The sequence below is a fragment of the Oncorhynchus mykiss genome, chromosome 5 (assembly GCF_057628025.1).
Source record: "Oncorhynchus mykiss isolate SJ-2025 chromosome 5, ASM5762802v1, whole genome shotgun sequence".
Classification (NCBI taxonomy): Eukaryota; Metazoa; Chordata; class Actinopteri; order Salmoniformes; family Salmonidae; genus Oncorhynchus; species Oncorhynchus mykiss.
In genome coordinates, this window is record NC_143026.1 from 41,336,513 (window position 1) to 41,357,727 (window position 21,215).

The window sequence follows — 21,215 nt, forward strand, 5'->3', positions numbered from 1 at the left end:
GGCTGAGATAATGAGTGGGCTGGACATGCCGAGAGACATGCTGTGGGCTGGACATGCCGGTCTGTCACTTCTGTCTATAATATGAGCTGGTCAGTATGTGTAGGTAATCCTTTCCAAAGTGCATTTAAAAAAAAAGATATTGTAGTAGAATTCCATAAGTGTTGCTCTCCACTTTCTGGAGGACCGAGTTTTGAAATCAGTGTATGATAGCTAAGGAGATGGAGAAAATTCTGCCGTTTGATTCCAAATATGCAGACAAAGTTGAAAATAGAACACACAGAAGGCTGTTGTATTAAAACACCTGTCTCTGGATTACATCTTCAAACTAAGGGCAACCATCCGTGACAGAGAGGGAGAAGCGTCCATCCATATATATGGGTAAGACAGTCTAGATAGCTACATTTTCAGATATTACACATTTCTAATTTTGTCAGGAAGTAGTTATAATTTCAAGTTAAAGTGTACTGTTAGCTAGCTAGCTAGCTAATGTTACATGTATGATCTGTGTAGTAATATTATTCGTATCTCACAGTCATTTGCATTGCTAGTTATAGCCTAATGTTAGCTAGCTAAAATTGAACTTTGTTGGTTAGCTACCTGCAGATTCATGCAGGGTAGTAATGTTATGATTTGGGATTATGGTTAATTGTTTAGCTAGCTGTCTAAACAAAAGACTCCACTTTGCAAGTAACTATTTCAATAGAATGTTTATGATGTCACAGCGACAACTGTCGATAGACGTAGCTGGTAAATTCGCTCTGGCTATCTACTCCAATTTCAGAGCACTCTAGTCTGAGTGTGCCAGTGCGCAGAATAACTGACGAATTTACGAACGGCTGGTGTCAGAAAGGGTCAGTAAATGTTGGCAGAAAAGCGTAATTACACTTTTGCCAACAGCACGGTTGCAGTTGGCAAACGCTCTGGCAGTTGGCAAACGCTCTGGATAACATTAAAACAGCCTAACCATCTCTGCTAGGGCGAGTAAAAAGGTCAGAGTGAGCTGTTCTCTCATTTGTGTCTGGAAGTAGCTAACAAGCTAGCTAACGTTAGCCAGTTAGCTTGGGTGCTTGACTGCTGTTGTTAGGTCAGAATACTCGGATCGACCCTACTCCTTGGCCAGAGCATCCAGTGTGAGCTCTGAACGCTCCGAGAGCGAAACGCTCTGAATTTACAAGGGGACAATGTGACAACGCTATGAGTTTATAAACGCCCAGAGCACACTCTGGCACTTCGGATTAAATTTACGAACACCCCCTTGGTATAACCCAGTCCTGAAACGTTGGTTGTTTAGTACATAGCCTCACATGTGAATCCTTAAAGAGATGGGTGAGGCTAAAGCTTAAGGGGGTGTGAAAGATGCTAAATGGGTGTAGACAAAGAAGAGCTCTCCACTAGGTACCAAAACATTCAAGGGCCATTTTCTCAAAAGTGAGATTACAAGTTTATCAACTTTCAAAGCAGAATTGCTTTCCCATTGTTCTTCAACTGTAGTGTATGATATACCAGTCTCTACTTTTATCTAATGTAAAAATGTTGCTACGTAAGAGCGAATTGAGCCGGGCGGTCACAAATGCATTTCATATTAAGTACACATAAGCCACGCCATAAAACACTCCACTCTCAAAACAGCAAAAGCTTCTAGTTTCCCACAGAGCTATATGTGAAACTTAAGGAAGCTAACAAGCTAACAATTAAGCAATAACTTCAGGACATGTTGATTTTGCTAGTATGAGATGAAAATAAACATGCACAGCTTTGGGGGAGGGAATGTAAAAGAGGCTGTGTCTGAAAATTAACATCAAGCTGTGGCTTTTATCAGTATAATTACATTACTTATTCTTTCATTATTCTGTCCTTCCCTCGCCAGGGATCAGCAGAGAGGGAGAGAGAGAGAGAGAGAGCAAGAAAGAAAGAAAGAAAGAAAGAAAGAAAGATAGAAAGAAAGAAAGAAAGAAAGAAAGAAAGAAGAGATAGAGAGAGAGAGAAAGAAAGAAAGAAAGAAAGAAAGAAAGAAAGAAAGAAAGAAAGAAAGAAAGAAAGAAAGAAGGGGAAAGATTGACAGATAAAAGGAGTAGGGGGTTAAAAGAGAAAGAATAGAGAGATATAAAGAGGAAGCAACAGCCAGACAGAGAGAGTGTGTGTGTGTGTGTGTGTGTCTTTTACCTGTGTGCGTTACCCAGTCCCCTGTAGGCTCTCTCCTGGTCCTGAACATGGTTGAGACTCTGAGCCACAGTCAGAAACATCTCACAGTACTTTATAGCTTCCTCAAAGTCTCCCAGAGAGTCATAACAGTCTGCTAGGTTCCCGTAGGCCCTGCCTCTGTCCAGCACACACTCAGCCCCACTCAGCTGCTCCAGCATGGCCAACTGCTGCTCAAAATACCCAATGGCCTCCTCCAGGACGCCCATGTTCATCTTGGCGATGCCCATGTTGCCCTGGACCTGTGCCTCCACGCAGGCATCTCTGAGGCCCTGTGTCAGGGTGAGCTGGGCCTGGTAACACTGGAAGGCTGTGGGGTAGTCTGTCAGGGCCATGTGGACGGCTGCCAGGCGGCCCAGAGCACCACACTGCCCCCGCTGGTCGTCTAGAGCAGTGCGGGCAGACAGCTCCTGCTGGTGGAAGGACAGGGCCAGGTCGTACTGACGGAGGAGTCTGGGGGAGGATATTTCTATTACTTCCCAGTCAATATTAACTAAAAACATATGAGAAGTTAATAAATAACATTTTAGATGCTATCTGGGCTAGAAGCCTACCTGTGGGCAGAGCCTAGCGCTGAGTAAGCGTCAGCCTCCATCTTGTGTTCTTTGACCTCCTGAGCCAGGGTGAGCTGCTGCTGGTAGAACCTCACCGCCCCGGCCACGTCACCCCGACACACACACACATCCCCCAGGTTTCCCAGGGCACGGAACACTGCCTGGACACACACACACACACACACACACACACACACACACACACACACACTCACACACACACACACACACACACACACACACACACACACACAGTTTTAATGTAGAATCTCACCACCCCTGTCAAGTCCCCCCAACACACACGCAGACCCACTTCTGACCCATTCCTCCAATCCCAGTTGTGTTAATGACTGTCTGTACCTGAGTGTTGTTCAGAGCCTGAGCCAGGGACAGCAGGTATCTCTGACAGTCCTCAGCCTTGCTATATTCCCCCAGGGCTTTGTAGGCCAGACCCAGGTTACAGTAGGCTTTAGCCTGGGACAACTTATCACCCAGGTCTTTAGCCAGTGCCAGGTCCTGCTCATAATACCTGTCAGTAAAGAAAAAAAAGAAAATGACTAAGAGTGTGTGGCTCATCTTCTTCACAAAGTTGAGACCTTTGTGTAATTTATTTGGAGAGGTCGGGACAACCTTTATGAGTTATTATTATACATACAAGGTGTATGAAGAGTGTGTCCTACCTGACGGCCTCCCTGTACTGTCCCAAGCAGTAGTGTGTGTAGGCCAGGTTGTGGCAGACCTTGCCCTCTCCCTCCAGGTCCTGTAGCTGAGGTGACAGGGTCAGGTACTGCTGGTAGTACGGAACCGCGGGGGCATACTCCCCTCTACAGCAGTGGAAGTTACCCAGGTTACCTACACACACACAAACACACACACCCTTTACCTTTAGGAATCATTCAAGTTGATTTAATATTGTTTTGTGTTACTTTGTCCATCTGTCCGTCCATTACCTAGTGCCCTGGCCGTGCTCTGCGTGTCTCGTAGCTCGCGTGCGATGGTCAGGTGGTGCAGGTAGTGCTGGAGAGCCTGGTCGTGAGCGCCCAGCGCCTGATAAGCTACAGCCAGGTTACCATGGGTAGAGGCCTGGGAGGGACGGTCATTCACCTGGGAGAGGAAAGAAAGGTCAATACCAGGGCCGCATTCAGCAGGACACAAAGTTGGCCAACGTTCAGATAGAAATGTATGATGCAGAACAAACACATCTCTTTGGTATATAAAATAAGGAATCACGTCAGCTCTAGTCATGGCATTTCTATCTGCAACGTTCTACAATGGTTTCATCCTGAACATGGCCCAGGTGTCTGTGTGTCTGCCTCCAGTGATATCGGCTACCTACGATACCGTACAGCCTGGTCGTACGTCCCCAAAGCGCTCTGTGTGTGTTTGTTCACGTGTGTGCGTTCACATGTGTGTTCAAGTGTGCATCCTCACCTCGAGTGATATGTGCAGTTCCTGCCGGTGGTAGCGTACAGCTTGGTCATACATCCTCAGAGCGTTGTAGGCATTTCCCATGTTCCCATAGGCCCTGCCCTGAGCAGCATAGTCCCCCAGCTCCTGGACCAAACACAGGTGGGCCTTGTGGAGCTTCAACGCTGCATCGTACTCCCCCTTCATCTGATGGATTATACCTGAGAGAGAGAGGCACAGTGGGGCGTTTTCAGTCCAGTGAGTGAGTGATGGCCAAACAGAGATTAGACATGAGGATAACCAATTAGGATCGCAGTCGACAAGACTGACACTAGGCCTCTTCAGGAGGACGGAACATTACGGAACATTCAGATAGGGAATTGTCGGGAAAAAGCTAATCGTGTCACATCCCTGAATACACCGATATCTGCAAGTGTGTGTGTAGGTAAGGGAGGGTATCAGTGCTCAAATATCGGCATCAAACACAAGACAAGAGGAGGGAGGAATGAAAGAGGGAGCAAATGTGGAGGTGTCGAGACAGGGAGGAGAGGTAGGGTGTGTCGAGACAGGGAGGAGAGGTAGGGTGTGTCGAGACAGGGAGGAGAGGTAGGGTGTGTCGAGACAGGGAGGAGAGGTAGGGTGTGTCGAGACAGGGAGGAGAGGTAGGGTGTGTCGAGACAGGGAGGAGAGGTAGGGTGTGTCGAGACAGCAGACGTAGATGGATCAGTAACACATGGCCCTGACATCTGTCTGTCTGTCTGATCCAGTATGTGTGTGTGTGTGTGTAGGGGTCAGTCTTAAAATGGAGTGGAGCATGAAATGAGCTTAGGTAGTTTGGCATTCTGAGTGGAGAAACACTGTTTCCATTTGCTACTTTCTTTCATCCGGAACATAGCCATGATTTAACAAGAGAGAAGGTTTATGTTAAAAGGAAGGGTACCTTCACACTTTCAATGTCCTTCTAATGTACATAAACATGTTGGTTAACAGTATATGTCAATAATACGTGCATTTTTTGTTAATAAGTATGCCAAACACTTTATTTGAAATCATTTCTTGCCAGGGACATTTTAAATGGAAGGCTTGAATAATCTATCAATGTAGGTCTAAACAGTGGAAGTGCAGCCATTTTCTTTAAACAACAAAAAATGTTCTGTTCTGTAGCTCACTAGCCTTGTGAAAGGAAAGAAACGCTCGGGTAAAAAATGACAAGGTTCAAAGTTAGCATAAGCAACATAAACAAACAGTATTTACGTTGGTATTTTGACATTCCTTCTGTCGAGAATCACGTTACAAAATGGAAGTACTCTTTTACTTATTCAGAGCAGAGCATGGTTTTACACACAGGGACCTCTGCTGTTACGATCTGCGGTGGTTCCGCCTTTGATCTATAGAAGTATAGATCCTCTGCAGCTTCTGCTTGATTGTCTCTGGTACACCGTCAAGCACACCTACAGTTAACTGCTTAGCTTTTTTAAGAACCTGTTTTCTTGCTAATAATGGACTCTTTTGGCACCGCTAATAACCCGTCGTCATTGTCCCCCACCACCTCCCAGCTGTGAATCCCTGAGGTGAATCCCTTTGAACCCAGAATGTCTAAGTACCCACTAAACCTCTCTGGGTTGTCTGGAAGACTCCTATCCCCAGTCTTCATTCTTAGGCTGGTCAGGTCCTCTGAGAGATGGAGAGAGCATGCAGCTGTGTTTGGGTCCAGAACTACAGGTGTGCAGTCCAAAATTTGCTGCATCTTCTGCTAGACCTATAAGCCAAGGTTGCCCAGGTGATTGCCACGTCGACCAGAGCTCCAGAGACAAGCGGAGGGTCAAGAGGAGAATCTCTGCTTTCATCTTCACGGTCTTGTCGCTTTGCAGGAATGCGGTGTCATCACCCGACAGCTTCTCCTCTACCTCCCTGATTCTTTTAGACAGAGATGACATCCTTTTAATCTTCTCCCCTCTTCCTCCCTCAGCTTGGCTATTCTCTCTGCCTCTCAAATTCCTCTTTTATCTCTGTTTTCTGGGCCTGCGCCCCGATGTAAGATGACATTTTCTCCCAGGAGGGTTTGGTCTTGTCAACGACAGCCATTTTATTCTGTAGCGCCGTCAGTGGTGTTCTGAGCTCCTCCCTCTGGGTAGCAGCCTTCTTCACAGAGTAGAAACTGTGGCCTGCATGCTCAGAAATACTCTACACACTCACCCTCCAGGCAGAACAAGTCAGGCTTATGTCAGTGGAGGCCACACACATTGTGTAGGCCAGCGAAGTGTGTTTGGCGCATTGGAGCCTGTGGGGGTTCTCCATGCGAGGTCTCCTCTTTGGCTATCTTTCTGGGCAGCTGGCTGTCTGTGCACTGCTTTCCCTCTGCAGGGTCTCAGGGTTGCCGAGAAACGTCTGTCTGCAGACAGAGCAGACCTTGGTCCCGCCCTGCTTCCAGGTGGCCTCCAGGCAGATCCTGCAGAAGCTATGGCTGCAGTAGAGGATGATGGGTCTGTGAAGATCTCACAGCAGATGGGACATGACAGGTCATCCTCCAGAGGGGAGAGAGAGGCTGAGATCCTCTCTGGACAACTGGAGAGCGAATGAGAGAGAGGTTGTTAGAATGATATTTTTAAGAAAATGAGAAAGAACCAGTGCCAATGAGAGTGTGAGTACGTGTGTTGTGTGTTAGTGTGTTCAAATACAACGTTGGTTAGATATAGAGAGACTGTCTAAGAGGATGCTGCAGTAGTCATAATGGCAGCTTAGCTTTGCCCAGCACCCTAGCTACGGAACTGTAACGTGATATGTGATGCTCCATATCACAGTTATGGCTTAGCTACTGTAAAGTATAGCAAACAATTTTTCAACTAACCTGTTCCTGGCTGTCACGCCCTGACCATAGAGAGCTTTTTATTCTCTATGTTGGTTAGGTCAGGGTGTGACTCGGGTGGGTCATCTAGGTGATTTATATTTATATGTTGGCCTGGTATGGTTCCTAATCAGAGGCAGCTGTTTATCGTTGTCTCTGATTGGGGATCATATTTAGGCAGCCATTTCCCCTTTGTGTTGTGGTGGGATCTTGACTATGGATAGTTGCCTGTTAGTACTATTGTTAGCTTCACGTTTAGTTTGAGATTTATTGTTTTGTTTTGCTGTGAGTTTCACTTAGTAATAAAAAGATGTGGAACCCAGATCACGCTGCACTTTGGTCCACTTATTATAACGAGCGTGACAGAAGATCCCACCAACAACGGACCAAGCAGTGTGCCCGGGAGGTAATGGCATCCTGGTCTTTGGAGGAGATTAGAGAGAGAACATTCTGGACTTGGGACGACATAATAGCAGGAGAGAAGAGCCTGCCATGGAAGCAGGCGGAAGCAGCGAAGGAGGGACAGCGACGAAGTCGGTGAGAAAGGCCACAGAAACCCCAATAAAAAAACAAATTTGGGGGGGGAAATGGAGCAGTCGGCAGAGCCGAGCAGTGGGCCAGAGCCGGTCTGGGAGAAGAAGGAGAATTTGAAGGAGAGAGAAATGGGAGAGTTATTGAGTTGGTGGAGGACGCACGGATTTGGTCTCAAGGAACGTGTTGTCAGTTTGGTGCCACCTGAGTCAGCTCCCCATACTCGTCATGAGAAGTGTGTTAAAGTTCCGGAACAATTGATGCCAGCTATATGCACCAGGTCTCCAATGCACCTTCACAACCCAGTACGTCCTGTGCCTGCTCCTCGCACTCTCCCCCAACTGCGCTTTCCCAGTCCGGAACGTCCTGTGCCTGCTCCTCGCACTCTCCCTCAAGTGCGTCTTCCCAGTCAGGTGCGTCCTGTTCCTGCTCCTCACACTCTCCTTGGAGTGCGTGTACACAGTCCAGTACGTCCTGTGCCTCCTCCCGCACACGCCCTGAGGTGCGTGTCATCAGCCCGGTACCAACAGTGCCGGTCCCACGCATCGGGCCTCCGGTACGCCTCCACAGTCCAGTGCGTCCTGTGCCTCCTCCCCGCACTCGCCCTGAGGTGCGTGTCACCAGCCCGGTGCCACCTGTGCCGGTCCCACGCATCAGGCCTCCAGTGCGCCTCCACAGTCCAGTATGTCCTGTGCCTGCTCCTCGCGCTCGTGCTGAGGTGCGTGTCACCATCCCGGTGCCACCAGTGCCGGCCCCACGCACCAAGCTTCCAGCGACAGTTCCCAGTCCAGAGCTTCCTACGACAGTTCCCAGTCCAGAGCTTCTGGCGACGGTCTGCGGTCCAGAGCCTCCAGCGACGGTCTGCGGTCCAGAGCCTCCAGCGACGGTCTGCGGTCCAGTGCCCCCGGCGACGATCCATGGTCCGGTTCCTCCGGCGATGATCCACGGTCCAGAGCCCCCGGCGACGATCCACGGTCCGGAGCATTCGGCGACGATCCCCGCACCAGAGCCGCCATTGAAGATGAAGTATCCGCGAGCGGAGTGGGTACTTCGCCCTGCACCGGAGCCGCCCCCAACGGTAGATGCCCACCCGGACCCTCCCCTATTGAGTCAGGTTTTGCGGTCAGAGTCCGCACCTTTGCGGGGGTGTACTGTTACGCCCTGACCATAGAGAGCTTTTTATTCTCTATGTTGGTTAGGTCGGGGTGTGACTAGGGTGGGTCATCTAGGTGATTTATATTTCTATGTTGGCCTGGTATGGTTCCCAATCAGAGGCAGCTGTTTATCATTGTCTCTGATTGGGGATCATATTTAGGCAGCCATTTCCCCTTTGTGTTGTGGTGGGATCTTGACTATGGATAGTTGCCTGTTAGTACTATTGTTAGCTTCACATTTCGTTTGAGATTTATTGTTTTGATTTGCTGTGAGTTTCAATTAGTAATAAAAAGATGTGGAACCCAGATCACGCTGCACTTTGGTCCACTTATTATAACGAGCGTGACACTGGCGATATTTTCTTTGTTCTCGATATGGGGAAAAAGTGTATCTTATAAATGTCCAGTTGCAGGTGGTTCTATCAAAAACCTTAGAAACGACTAGATCCTGCAAAGATACTGGGCGGCGCACAATTGGCCCTGTGCCGTCCGGGTTTGGCCGGTGTAGGCCATCATTGTAAATAAGAATTTGTTTTTAACAGGCCTGCCTAGTTAAATAAAGGTTAAAAACCAAAACAATGTAATCATAATAATGTGCAGAACCTAAGATGGCGAGGAACCTCCAAGTGCGGTACAAAACATAGACTTAATATCTTTAATAATTGTCTCTGGTTTTTGTAGCACCACCTGCAACTGGACATTTATTAGATACCCATTTTCCCTGTATCGAGAACAAAGAAAAATATCGTCAGGAACAGGTTAGTTGAAAAATGATTTGCTGTACTTTACAGTAGCTAAGCCATAACTGTGATATGGAGCATCACATAGCTATCACATTACAATTCAGTAGCTACCAGCAACCTTAGCTAGCGGATTATAACGGACTAATGTGATGTTTCATTAGCCATTACAGGTTAGGTACTGTTTTGCATAGCACAGAGAATTTTCAACCAACCTTAACTTGTCAATACTCAGTGGTGTAAAGTACTTAAGTAAAACTACTTTAAAGTACTACTTAAGTCGTTTTTTGGGTTATCTGTACTTTACTTTACTATTTATATATTTGACAACTTTTAATTTTACTCCACTACATTCCTAAAGAAAAGGATGTACTTTTTACTCCATACATTTCCTTGACACCCAAAAGTACTCGTTACATTTTGAATTCTATACAGGACAGGAAAATGGTCCAATTCATGCACTTATCAAGAGAACATTCCTGCTCATCCCTACTGCCTCTGATTTGGCGGACTCACTAAACACAAATGCTTCATTTGTGAATGATGTCTAAGTGTTGGAGTGTACCCGATAATACGTAAATTTAAAAAACAAGAAAATTGTGCCATCGACTTTGCAATATATATGGAATTTGAAAAGATTTATACTTTTACTTCGATACTTCGAGTATATTTTTAAAAATTACATTTACTTTTGATACTTTAAGTATATTTAAAATCAAATACTTTTAGACTTTTACTCAAGTAGTATTTTACTGGGTGACTTTCACTTTTACTTTTTCTGTTAAGGTATCTTTACTTTTACTCAAGTATGACAATTGGGTACTTTTTCCACCACTGTTGAAACTCTCTTTATTCCCGACTTGGAAGACAACCAATGTCTTCTAAACATCTATGTCTAGTTTCAGGGGGTGTGCGCCACAATCTTGTCTATTTCAAATCTTCTCTCATTGATCAAGACATGCGAGTGTCATCTTGACATGCAGCACTTTGTGGTGGACACCCACCTGTCTCAATCAAATATTTTTATGGACGGCTCTATGACCATGTGATGAGTGGAGGAGAGAGACAGCGAGGGAGACTGTCTGTCGGTCTGATCCAGTGTGTGTGTGTGTTTCCACAATTTGTTGGGCCATTGGCCACTGAACCTGTAGTGTGTGTGTCTGTATGTGAAATGTTCAAACGTAAAGAACGGGAATTACCAGGGCTCAGCCACATACCCATCCCCTGAAAACCCCTTTAAATCAATTAAGGTGGTTCGGGTTGAACCAGGCTATGGCCCGTCAAGTGACCGGGTGAAGCTGCTGAGGTAGGAGCACCCTGCTCAAATCTAAAAGTAATCAGCGCCGCTCAGTGATGTTGTCAAGAAGATTATTTCCTTGTAACAATTTTCGTTGGTGGAAGAAGGAGAGGAGGACCAAAGTGCAGCGTGGTAGGTATCCATAATACTTTTAATCAAAAATGAATACACAAACAAAAACAACAAAACGATAACCGAACAGTTCTGACAGGTACAAACACTAACCAGAAAATAACTACCCACAAACAAGAGTGGGAAAACAGGCTACCTAAGTATGGTTCTCAATCAGAGACAACGACAGACAGCTGTCCCTGATTGAGAACCATACCTGGCCAAAAACAAAGAAATACAAAAACATAGAAAAAAGAACATAGATCGTCCACCCTAGTCACACCCTGGCCTAACCAAAATAGAGAATAAAAAGCCTCTCTATGGCCAGGGCATGATACACCTGCTCGCAGAGGGTCAATATCATCAAGAACATGGAAGCAAAAGTGAGAAGTCTCTTCAAAGCAAGTAGAAACTTTAGTGAGACTTTTTCTTGCTGTTCCTGCATCCTCTGCTGAGGCTGAGAGAAGCTTCAGTGCCCTGAGAAGACTGAAAAGATGTCTCAGAACATCAATGACACAGAAGAGACTGAACAGTGTGGCTGTTTGCCATGTTCACCAGGAAAGTCTGGTCAAGTTAGACCGGACAAAAATCTGTGTGGTCTGAGAACTTTTTCCACTTTGAAAAACATGTTCAGTCAGCACAGAAGAAGGACGCTACACCCGAGGGAAGCTCAACAAATCCAACCGGCATTTGACAGGGATCTTACAAGAAGATTTCTGGGAGAATGTAATGATCGATTACTCAGGAAGTTCCACAGAGCATCGAGGAAGCTGCAGCTCTTTTGAAAAGGTAATATTGAAACAATTTAGCTGGTAGGTTTGTGTCAAAATCTTGCCTTAGTGTGTCCACGGTGCTGATAGAGCGCAGTGAGATTTCGTGCCATTTGAACCTGTCACTTCTTGGTCAAAAGCGTTTCTTTTACTTGTATGTTTGTTGTGGTATAGCATGATATAAGCAGAATTCAATACAATTCCAATGCACTAACCCACGTGATGCCCCTGGGTATAGCTACACATCGAGATGTTTCATTACAGAAATAAATAGGCTATGTTCTATTGGCGCTCCGGTACCACTTGGCTTGGCTGAACTTGGCTGAATGGAGTCTGTGACAATTTTTTGGGCTTTCCTCTGAAACCGCCTAGTATATAGGTCCTGGATGGCAGGAAGCTTGGCCCCAGTAATGTATTGGGCCATACGCACTACCCTCTGTAGCGCCTTACGGTCGGATACCGAGGAGTTGCCATACCAGGCGGTGATGCAACCGGTCAGGATGCTCTTGATGGTTCAGCGGTATAACTTTTTGAGGATCTGGGGACCCATGCCAAATCTCTTCAGTCTCCTGAGGGGAAAAAGGTGTTGTTGTGCCCTCTTCATGATTGTCTTGGTGTGTTTGGACCATGATAGTTTGTTGGTCATGTGGACACTAAGGAACTTGAAACTCTCGACCCGCTCCACTACAGCCCTGTCGATGTTAATGGGGGCCTGTTTGGCACACTGCCAGGTCTCTGACCTCCACCCTATAGGCTGTCTCATAGTTGTCGGTGATCAGGCCTACCACTATTGTGTCTTTAGCAAACTTAATGATGGTGTTGGAGTCGTGCTTGGCCACGCAGTCATGGGTGAACAGGGAGTACAGGAAGTGGTTAAGCATGCACCCCTGAGAGGCCCCCGTGTTAAGGATCAGTGTCGCAGATGTGTTGTTGCCTACCCTTACCATCTGGGTGGGTGGCCCATCAGGAAGTCCAGGATCCAGTTGCAGAGGGAGGTGTTTAGTCCTTAGCTTAGTGGGCACTATGGTGTTGAACACTGAGCTGTAGTCAATGAACAGCATTCTCACATAGGTGTCCATTTGTCCAGGTGGGAAAGGGCCGTGTGGAGTGCAATTGAGATTGCGTCATCTGTGGATCTGTTGGGGCGGAATGCGAATTGGAGTTGGTTTAGGTTTCTGGGATGATGGTGTTGATGTGAGCCATGACCAGCCTTTCAAAGCACTTCAAGGCTACCGACGTGAGTGCCACAGGGCGGTGACCTTCGCACAAGGACTATGGTGGTCTGCTAGAAACATGTAGGTATTACAGATTCAGTCAGGGAGAGCTTGAAAATGTCAGTGGAGACACTTGCCAGTTGGTCCATGCATGCTCTGAGTACATGCCCTGATAATCCGTCTGTCCCTGCGGCCTTGTGAATGTTGACCTGTTTAAAGGTCTTGCTCACATTGGCTATGGAGAGCATGATCACACAGTCATCTGGAACAGCTGGTGCTCTCACGCATGCTTATGACCTTATACAGCTTGTTGAGTGCGGTCTTAGTGGCAGCATCGGTTTGTGGTGATAAATAGACAGTTACGTATAATATAGATGAGAACTCTCTTGGTAGATAGTGTGGTCTGTGAATGTTGACCTGTAGATAGTGTGGTCTACAGCTTATCATGAGGTACTCTACCTCAGGCGAGACAAAACCTGAAGACTTCTTTAATATCAGACATTGTTATTGTTATTGTTATTGACAAATACTGTAGACACACACCCCCGCCCCTTGTCTTAACAGATGTAGCTGCTCTGTCCTGCCGATGCATGGAAAACCCAGCCAGCTCTATATTATCCGTGTCGTCGTTCAGCCACGACTCGGTGAAACATAAGATATTAGTTTTTAATGTCCATTTCGATCATAGATCATGGAGTTTGTTTTCCAGTGACTGCACGTTGGCCAATAGAACCGATGGTAGTGGCGATTTCCCCACTCGCTTACGAATCATCACAAGGTACCCCGACCTTCTCCCTCTGTATCTCCGCCTTTTCTTCACGCGAATGAAAGGGATTTGGGCCTGGTCTCTGGAAAGCAGTGTATCTGTCACGTCAGACTTATTAAAGAAAAAATCTTTGTCCAGTAATCGCTGTTCTGATGTCCTTAAGCTCTTTTCGGTCATAAGTAACGGCAGGAACTTTATGTACAAAATAAGTTACAAACAAAATAGCACAGTTGGTTAGGAGCCCGTAAAACGGCAGCCATTTACTGCATTTGTTTACTGTTAATATAACTAGCCTAAATATAGATTGTGTGCAATTAATCATCTTACCTCTTAGGGTTTATTGTTGAGAACCCCTGCTGTATGTATTCATCTCGGTTTTAATTTGAAGCATCTCTTTATTCTTTGCTTGTTTGCAATAATTGCAAAGACATTGGCAACTTTGTATTTGAAGTTGACTACAAATAAACACTGTTTTAGCGGAGGTGAACTTCTATGTTTAGCGGAGATCTTCTGTGTTGAAAGTGAGACGCGGAGGCTGCATTCATTGTAGCTGGGGATTTTAACAAGGCTAATCTGAAAACAAGACTCCCTAAATTTTATCAGCATATCGATTGCGCAACCAGGGGTGGAAAGACCTTGGATCATTGTTACTCTAACTTCCGCAACGCATATAAGGCCCTGCCCCGCCCCCCTTTCGGAAAAGCTGACCACGACTCCATTTTGTTGATCCCTGCCTACAGACAGAAACTAAAACAAGAGGCTCCCACGCTGAGGTCTGTCCAACGCTGGTCCGACCAAGCTGACTCCACACTCCAAGACTGCTTCCATCACGTGGACTGGGAGATGTTTCGTATTGCATCAGATAACAACATTGACGAATACGCTGATTCGGTGTGCGAGTTCATTAGAACGTGCGTTGAAGATGTCGTTCCCATAGCAACGATTAAAACATTCCCTAACCAGAAACTGTGGATTGATGGCAGCATTCGTGTGAAACTGAAAGCGCGAACCACTGCTTTTAATCAGGGCAAGGTGTCTGGTAACATGACCGAATACAAACAGTGCAGCTATTCCCTCCGCAAGGCTATCAAACAAGCTAAGCGCCAGTACAGAGACAAAGTAGAATCTCAATTCAACGGCTCAGACACAAGAGGCATGTGGCAGGGTCTACAGTCAATCACGGACTACAGGAAGAAATCCAGCACAGTCACGGACCAGGATGTCTTGCTCCCAGGCAGACTAAATAACTTTTTTGCCCGCTTTGAGGACAATACAGTGCCACTGACACGGCCTGCAACGAAAACATGCGGTCTCTCCTTCACTGCAGCCGAGGTGAGTAAGACATTTAAACGTGTTAACCCTCGCAAGGCTGCAGGCCCAGACGGCATCCCCAGCCGCGCCCTCAGAGCATGCGCAGACCAGCTGGCCGGTGTGTTTACGGACATATTCAATCAATCCCTATACCAGTCTGCTGTTCCCACATGCTTCAAGAGGGCCACCATTGTTCCTGTTCCCAAGAAAGCTAAGGTAACTGAGCTAAACGACTACCGCCCCGTAGCACTCACATCCGTCATCATGAAGTGCTTTGAGAGACTAGTCAAGGACCATATCACCTCCACCCTACCTGACACCCTAGACCCACTCCAATTTGCTTACCGCCCAAATAGGTCCACAGACGATGCAATCTCAACCACACTGCACACTGCCCTAACCCATCTGGACAAGAGGAATACCTATGTGAGAATGCTGTTCATCGACTACAGCTCGGCATTCAACACCATAGTACCCTCCAAGCTCGTCATCAAGCTCGAGACCCTGGGTCTCGACCCCGCCCTGTGCAACTGGGTACTGGACTTCCTGACGGGCCGCCCCCAGGTGGTGAGGGTAGGCAACAACATCTCCTCCCCGCTGATCCTCAACACTGGGGCCCCACAAGGGTGCGTTCTGAGCCCTCTCCTGTAATCCCTGTTCACCCACGACTGCGTGGCCACGCACGCCTCCAACTCAATCATCAAGTTTGCGGACGACACAACAGTGGTAGGCTTGATTACCAACAACGACGAGACGGCCTACAGGGAGGAGGTGAGGGCCCTCGGAGTGTGGTGTCAGGAAAATAACCTCACACTCAACGTCAACAAAACTAAGGAGATGATTGTGGACTTCAGGAAACAGCAGAGGGAACACCCCCCTATCCACATCGATGGAACAGTAGTGGAGAGGGTAGCAAGTTTTAAGTTCCTCGGCATACACATCACAGACAAACTGAATTGGTCCACTCACACAGACAGCATCGTGAAGAAGGCGCAGCAGCGCCTCTTCAACCTCAGGAGGCTGAAGAAATTTGGCTTGTCACCAAAAGCACTCACAAACTTCTACAGATGCACAATCGAGAGCATCCTGGTGGGCTGTATCACCGCCTGGTATGGCAACTGCACCGCCCTCAACCGTAAGGCTCTCCAGAGGGTAGTGAGGTCTGCACAACGCATCACCGGGGGCAAACTACCTGCCCTCCAGGACACCTACACCACCCGATGTCACAGGAAGGCCATAAAGATCATCAAGGACATCAACCACCCGAGCCACTGCCTGTTCACCCCGCTATCATTCAGAAGGCGAGGTCAGTACAGGTGCATCAAAGCTGGGACCGAGAGACTGAAAAACAGCTTCTATCTCAAGGCCATCAGACTGTTAAACAGCCACCACTAACACTGAGTGGCTGCTGCCAACACACTGACACTGACTCAACTCCAGCCACTTTAATAATGGGAATTGATGGGAAATGATGTAAATATATCACTAGCCACTTTAAACAATGCTACCTTATATAATGTTACTTACCCTACATTATTCATCTCATATGCATACGTATATACTGTACTCTATATCATCGACTGTATCCTTATGTAATACATGTATCACTAGCCACTTTAACTATGCCACTTTGTTTACATACTCATCTCATTTGTACATACTGTACTCGATACCATCTACTGTATCTTGCCTATGCTGCTCTGTACCATCACTCATTCATATATCCTTATGTACATATTCTTTATCCCCTTACACTGTGTACAAGACAGTAGTTTTGGAATTGTTAGTTAGATTACTTGTTATTACTGCATTGTCGGAACTAGAAGCACAAGCATTTCGCTACACTCGCATTAACATCTGCTAACCATGTGTATGTGACAAATAAAATTTGATTTGATTTGATTTGGAAGGGCAAGAAATGCATCGTAGCTTTTCATGAGTGGTCTGAGGCAGGCGTTGAAGGGAAATTCCGCCACTTTTCGACCCATATTCAACATCTCCAGCACCAAAGTAGTGTCTACATACACTGAGTGTTCAAGACATTAGGAATACCTGCTTTTTCCATGACATAGACTGACCAGGTGAATCCAGGTGAAAGCTATGGATCCCTTATTAATGTCACCTGTTAAATCCACTTCAATCAGTGTAGATAAAGGGGAGGAGACAGGTTAAAGAAGGATTTTTAATCATTGAGGCAAAGATTGTGTGTGTGCCATTCAGAGGGTGAATGGGCAAGACAAAATATTTAAGTGCCTTTGAACAGGGTATGGTAGTAGGTGCCAGGCGCACCCGTTTGTGTCAAGATCTGCAACGCTGCCAGGTTTTTCATGCTCAACAGTTTCCCATGTGTATTAGAAACGGTCCACCACCCAAAGGACATCCGGCCAACTTGAAACAACTGTGGGAAGCATTGGAGTCAACATGGGCTAGCATCCTTGTGGAACGCTTTCGACACCTTGTAGACGAATTGAAGCTTGTCGGAGGGCAATATTATGAAGGTATTCCTAATGTTTTGTACACTCATTATATGTGAAAACAGCGCTTTTCAATGATCTGTGGTTTAAAAGGTCAAGTAAAAAATGCTTCTCTGACATGACAGGGTAGGGTCAAAGTAAAAAACGTTGATTTTCAAAACCTGCAACGAGTTTCTAGCCCAGGGGAGGGTATTTTCTTGCTCCCCACATCCCCGGAAATCTCATAGTGTTTGAAAATCACTTTTTAAGATGTAACTACAAAACTTTTCCACATACTGTATGTTGACACTGGTATTGTGTGGGAGATAATAAAACTGAGGCCGAAAAGTGGCGGAGTTGCCCTTTAAGCCTAGTTCACATTATCCCTAAGCACTCCATCACGTTGCGCCGGATGTCATGCATTTCAACGGGGACGTCAACAACGGAGTGGAATCGCATCGCCCCCTTGTGGTTGAAGGCTCCGGTGCAAGACGGATGCTGCATACTTTGACATTTTCCAAACTTTGCGTCGTCTTTAATCCAGCCAGAGTCTGTCAAAGAACAGGAAGTTGCCAAACCACAGCAGAAGATTCAAATGTGTTTTTTGGTGATGGCTTCATGGGATAACTAGCAACAATTACCAATTCCTATGTGATTACTTATTAAAAAGAATGGAGAACCAAGGCACTTCTTATATAATTAAGTAAAATGCCTTTATGGCATGTTCAATGGAACAAAGATATAAAAACTCTTGACACGTTTAGGCCGAATGGCCTTCGTCAGCGAGTACAATGTCTTTTTGAACAAAGCTGTTTTGTGACAAAGCATGGTCACAGAACAGCCAATAGTTAAAATTAATTGGACAACACCTAGTAAACAACACTATACATTCAAAAGAGAGAGGTATGCTATCAAAATGCACATCAGGGTTGATTGGAAAATACAAAAGAAGACATTGTATTATTGTATTTTTGTACTCACTGACATGCAGCCGAAACATTTTACCAAATCTACACATTTTACCATGGGGCGGAGAGAAGATTTTGCAATATTATAACTAATTTCATGCAAAACTACACATTTTGCCATAGGGTGAAGAGAAATGATTGCAGTTTTTGATATATCTGAGTGAGAGTGACTAGCAAAATCAATGGTGGCCCGCGGTCGGTAATTCGACCATGATTACACTACAAGTCTAGAAAGCTCGCCGCTAGACTAACTTATCAATGTAAAATGTTTTAGCTGACATGGGTTAATTGAGTGACTGTCAGTGACTGACATAACAGAGAAACACAAAGATGTAAGTCAATATGTCATTGTTTTAGTCAAAATAGGCTTTGATATATTTGGGCTAGAACTGCCAAATTCGAATGTGTGACTTCGGACGTTTCCGTGAGTCTTATGTGTCTTTTCCTATGAGATGATGTGTAAATTCTTTTCAGAGCTGGGTTTTATTTTAAGGGTACCACTCACCAGCATGGCATTATTTATTCATCAGGAACACCTGCAAAGTTCGTGAGTCACGACTGAGCTGAGCAATATAACAGATAATACACTATATATACCAAAGTATGTGGACACGCCTTCAACTTAGTGGATTCGGCTATTTCAGCCACACACGTTGCATAAAATCGAGCACACTGCCATAAATCTCCATAGACAAACATCGGCAGTAGAATGGCCCATACTGAAGACGTGGCACCGTGGCAGCAACGTGGCACCATCATGAGAAGCCACCTTTACAAGTCAGTCCGTCAAATTTCTGCCCTGCTAGAGCTGTCATTGTCAACTGCAAGTGCTGTTAACATGAAGTGGTGGTGGGCCACACAAGCTCACAGAATGGGACTGCCGAGTGCTGAAGCGCATAGTACGTAAAAAAATGTGTCTGTCCTCGGTTGTAACATTCACTACCGAGTTCCAAACTGCTTCTGGAAGTAATGTCAGCCCAAGAATTGTTCGTCGGGAGCTTCATGAAATGGGTTCCATGGACGAGCAGCCGCACACAAGCCTAAGATCACCATGCGGAATGCCAAATGTCGGCTGGAGTGGTGTAAAGCTCGCCGCCATTGGACTCTGGGGCAGTGGAAACACGCTCTCTGGCGTGATGAATCACGCTTCACCATCTGGCAGTCCGATGGACAAATCTGAGTTTGGCAGATGCCAGGAGAATGCTACCTGTCTAATGCATAGTGCTAAGTTTGGTGGAGGAGGAATAATGGTCTGGGTTGTTTATGGTTCGGGCTCCTTCGGGTCAAGGGAGTTCCAGTAAAAGGTAACTCCAACTCCATATTAATGTCCATGATATTGGAATGAGATGTTCGACGAGCAGGCGTCCACATATTTTGGTGGTGTACATGGCTGTAGTGTATTTGGCTACCTCAAAGATGGTTGATGAATGACGATAGTTCACTCAGGCCGTTTACCATTGCAAATATGTGTGAGTTCCGGTCTCCTTAACGCGGTGGGTCTCCCAAAGACACCAATGCAATATCAGCTGGGTCTGGTTTACTTAGTTCATTGACTTTCATTGAACCAGAAAAAAACTGTGGTGTCCTCTTCTGTCTCTCGCTATAGCCTACACTTGGCTGTCTGAGCCATGGAGCAAATTAAAATAGGGGGTGCAGACTAATGTTTTTTCATCTCCACTTTTTTTTACCAGCAAATTATCCTAATCCATTGGATACTTTGTCCAATTTCACTTATTGTTTAGATAGTCTGAATGAAAAACACATATGACCATTTTATAAATAGTAAAATTGTGTGATATGATTGCATTTTACAACCCCCTCTCCACTCAAGATGAATGGTTTTGAGAGTCTGATAAACGTCAACCCTCATCATGTCAACAACTCGTAGGCATGGTTTACCTGAGACTCATCTCTTAACAATAATTATTTTCACCTAACTTACAATTTCTTTAACTGAAATGGCGCCCACATAACATGCATTAGCTAGGTAAGGATAGCATGCTAGCTAGTTACATTGACAGCTGTCAGTTGGTGCCTTATTTGTTGTTATTTCTCTGCTATATGTGGAAATCACCACAACGTTCCCACACCCAAATCCTGAATATGCATAAAGGCGTCAGCTTGCTTCAGTACGGCTGGTGTCTCGGTGACCCGAACGAGTGTGCTTGCACTCCCTTAAAGCTGCACTATGCAGAAATCGCTCCACTATTTCCTGGTTGCCAAAATTCTAATAGTTTGTCTAATTTCAGTTTGTGGCAAAACAAGAATGTATAGTGTAGAGAATCATTGTATCATCTAAGCCGCTGTGAAATATATTTTCCATAACCAATAATATTGGTAGTAAAAGACGCAAAAATGAAACTTAAGAATGGGAAGCATAGAAATAGCGCATATAGGACAGATTTACCGCTTCTTAGACTTGCTTTCACTGAGAATGACAGATCTATTTCTATGTGAATTTGGTCTGGTCGCCCAAAAAGTTACATATTGCAGCTTTAAAAGACCGCTTGAAAAATGAGAAAAAGTGGCAATAGTACTCTTTTTCCATTTTGAAACACCCTAGCCAGTATACACTTCCTCAAAATAGTCTGAATTAATCTAAGATAACTCAAGAAATCTGCCATTAATTTTTTACACTTTTGCAGAGGAGATCTGAAATCGCTCAATTTTACACCTAACAGTATTTCTCAATGAAAACATTTTCATGAGAACGAGTAGTCTTTCGTTGAACGACAACAGACTGAAGAATCCCTACTGTTGACCAATCACCGATGAATGGGCGTATACTTCGGCTACCGACTTCGGCTTGCCTCGAAATGTTTCTGTGTGCCTGAACAGCCCCAAAAAACTTACTGAAGTCCAAAATGAACAAACATCACAAAATGTCATCATGTA

At 45.6% G+C, this 21,215-nt stretch overlaps 1 protein-coding gene across 1 annotated transcript in view; it reads right to left on the reverse strand.

Annotated features, from left to right (window-relative positions):
* Positions 1–21,215, reverse strand: part of LOC110523832 (tetratricopeptide repeat protein 28) — a 96,224-nt gene that overhangs the window by 11,140 nt on the left and 63,869 nt on the right. Inside the window, exons 10-15 of the mRNA XM_036977520.2 lie at positions 4,185–4,381; positions 3,704–3,857; positions 3,434–3,605; positions 3,114–3,282; positions 2,754–2,914; positions 2,164–2,652 (exon numbers count right to left, since the gene is read on the reverse strand). Of these exons, the coding sequence (XP_036833415.2) occupies positions 2,164–2,652; positions 2,754–2,914; positions 3,114–3,282; positions 3,434–3,605; positions 3,704–3,857; positions 4,185–4,381 (1,342 nt within the window). The remainder of the gene's footprint in view (positions 1–2,163; positions 2,653–2,753; positions 2,915–3,113; positions 3,283–3,433; positions 3,606–3,703; positions 3,858–4,184; positions 4,382–21,215) is intronic.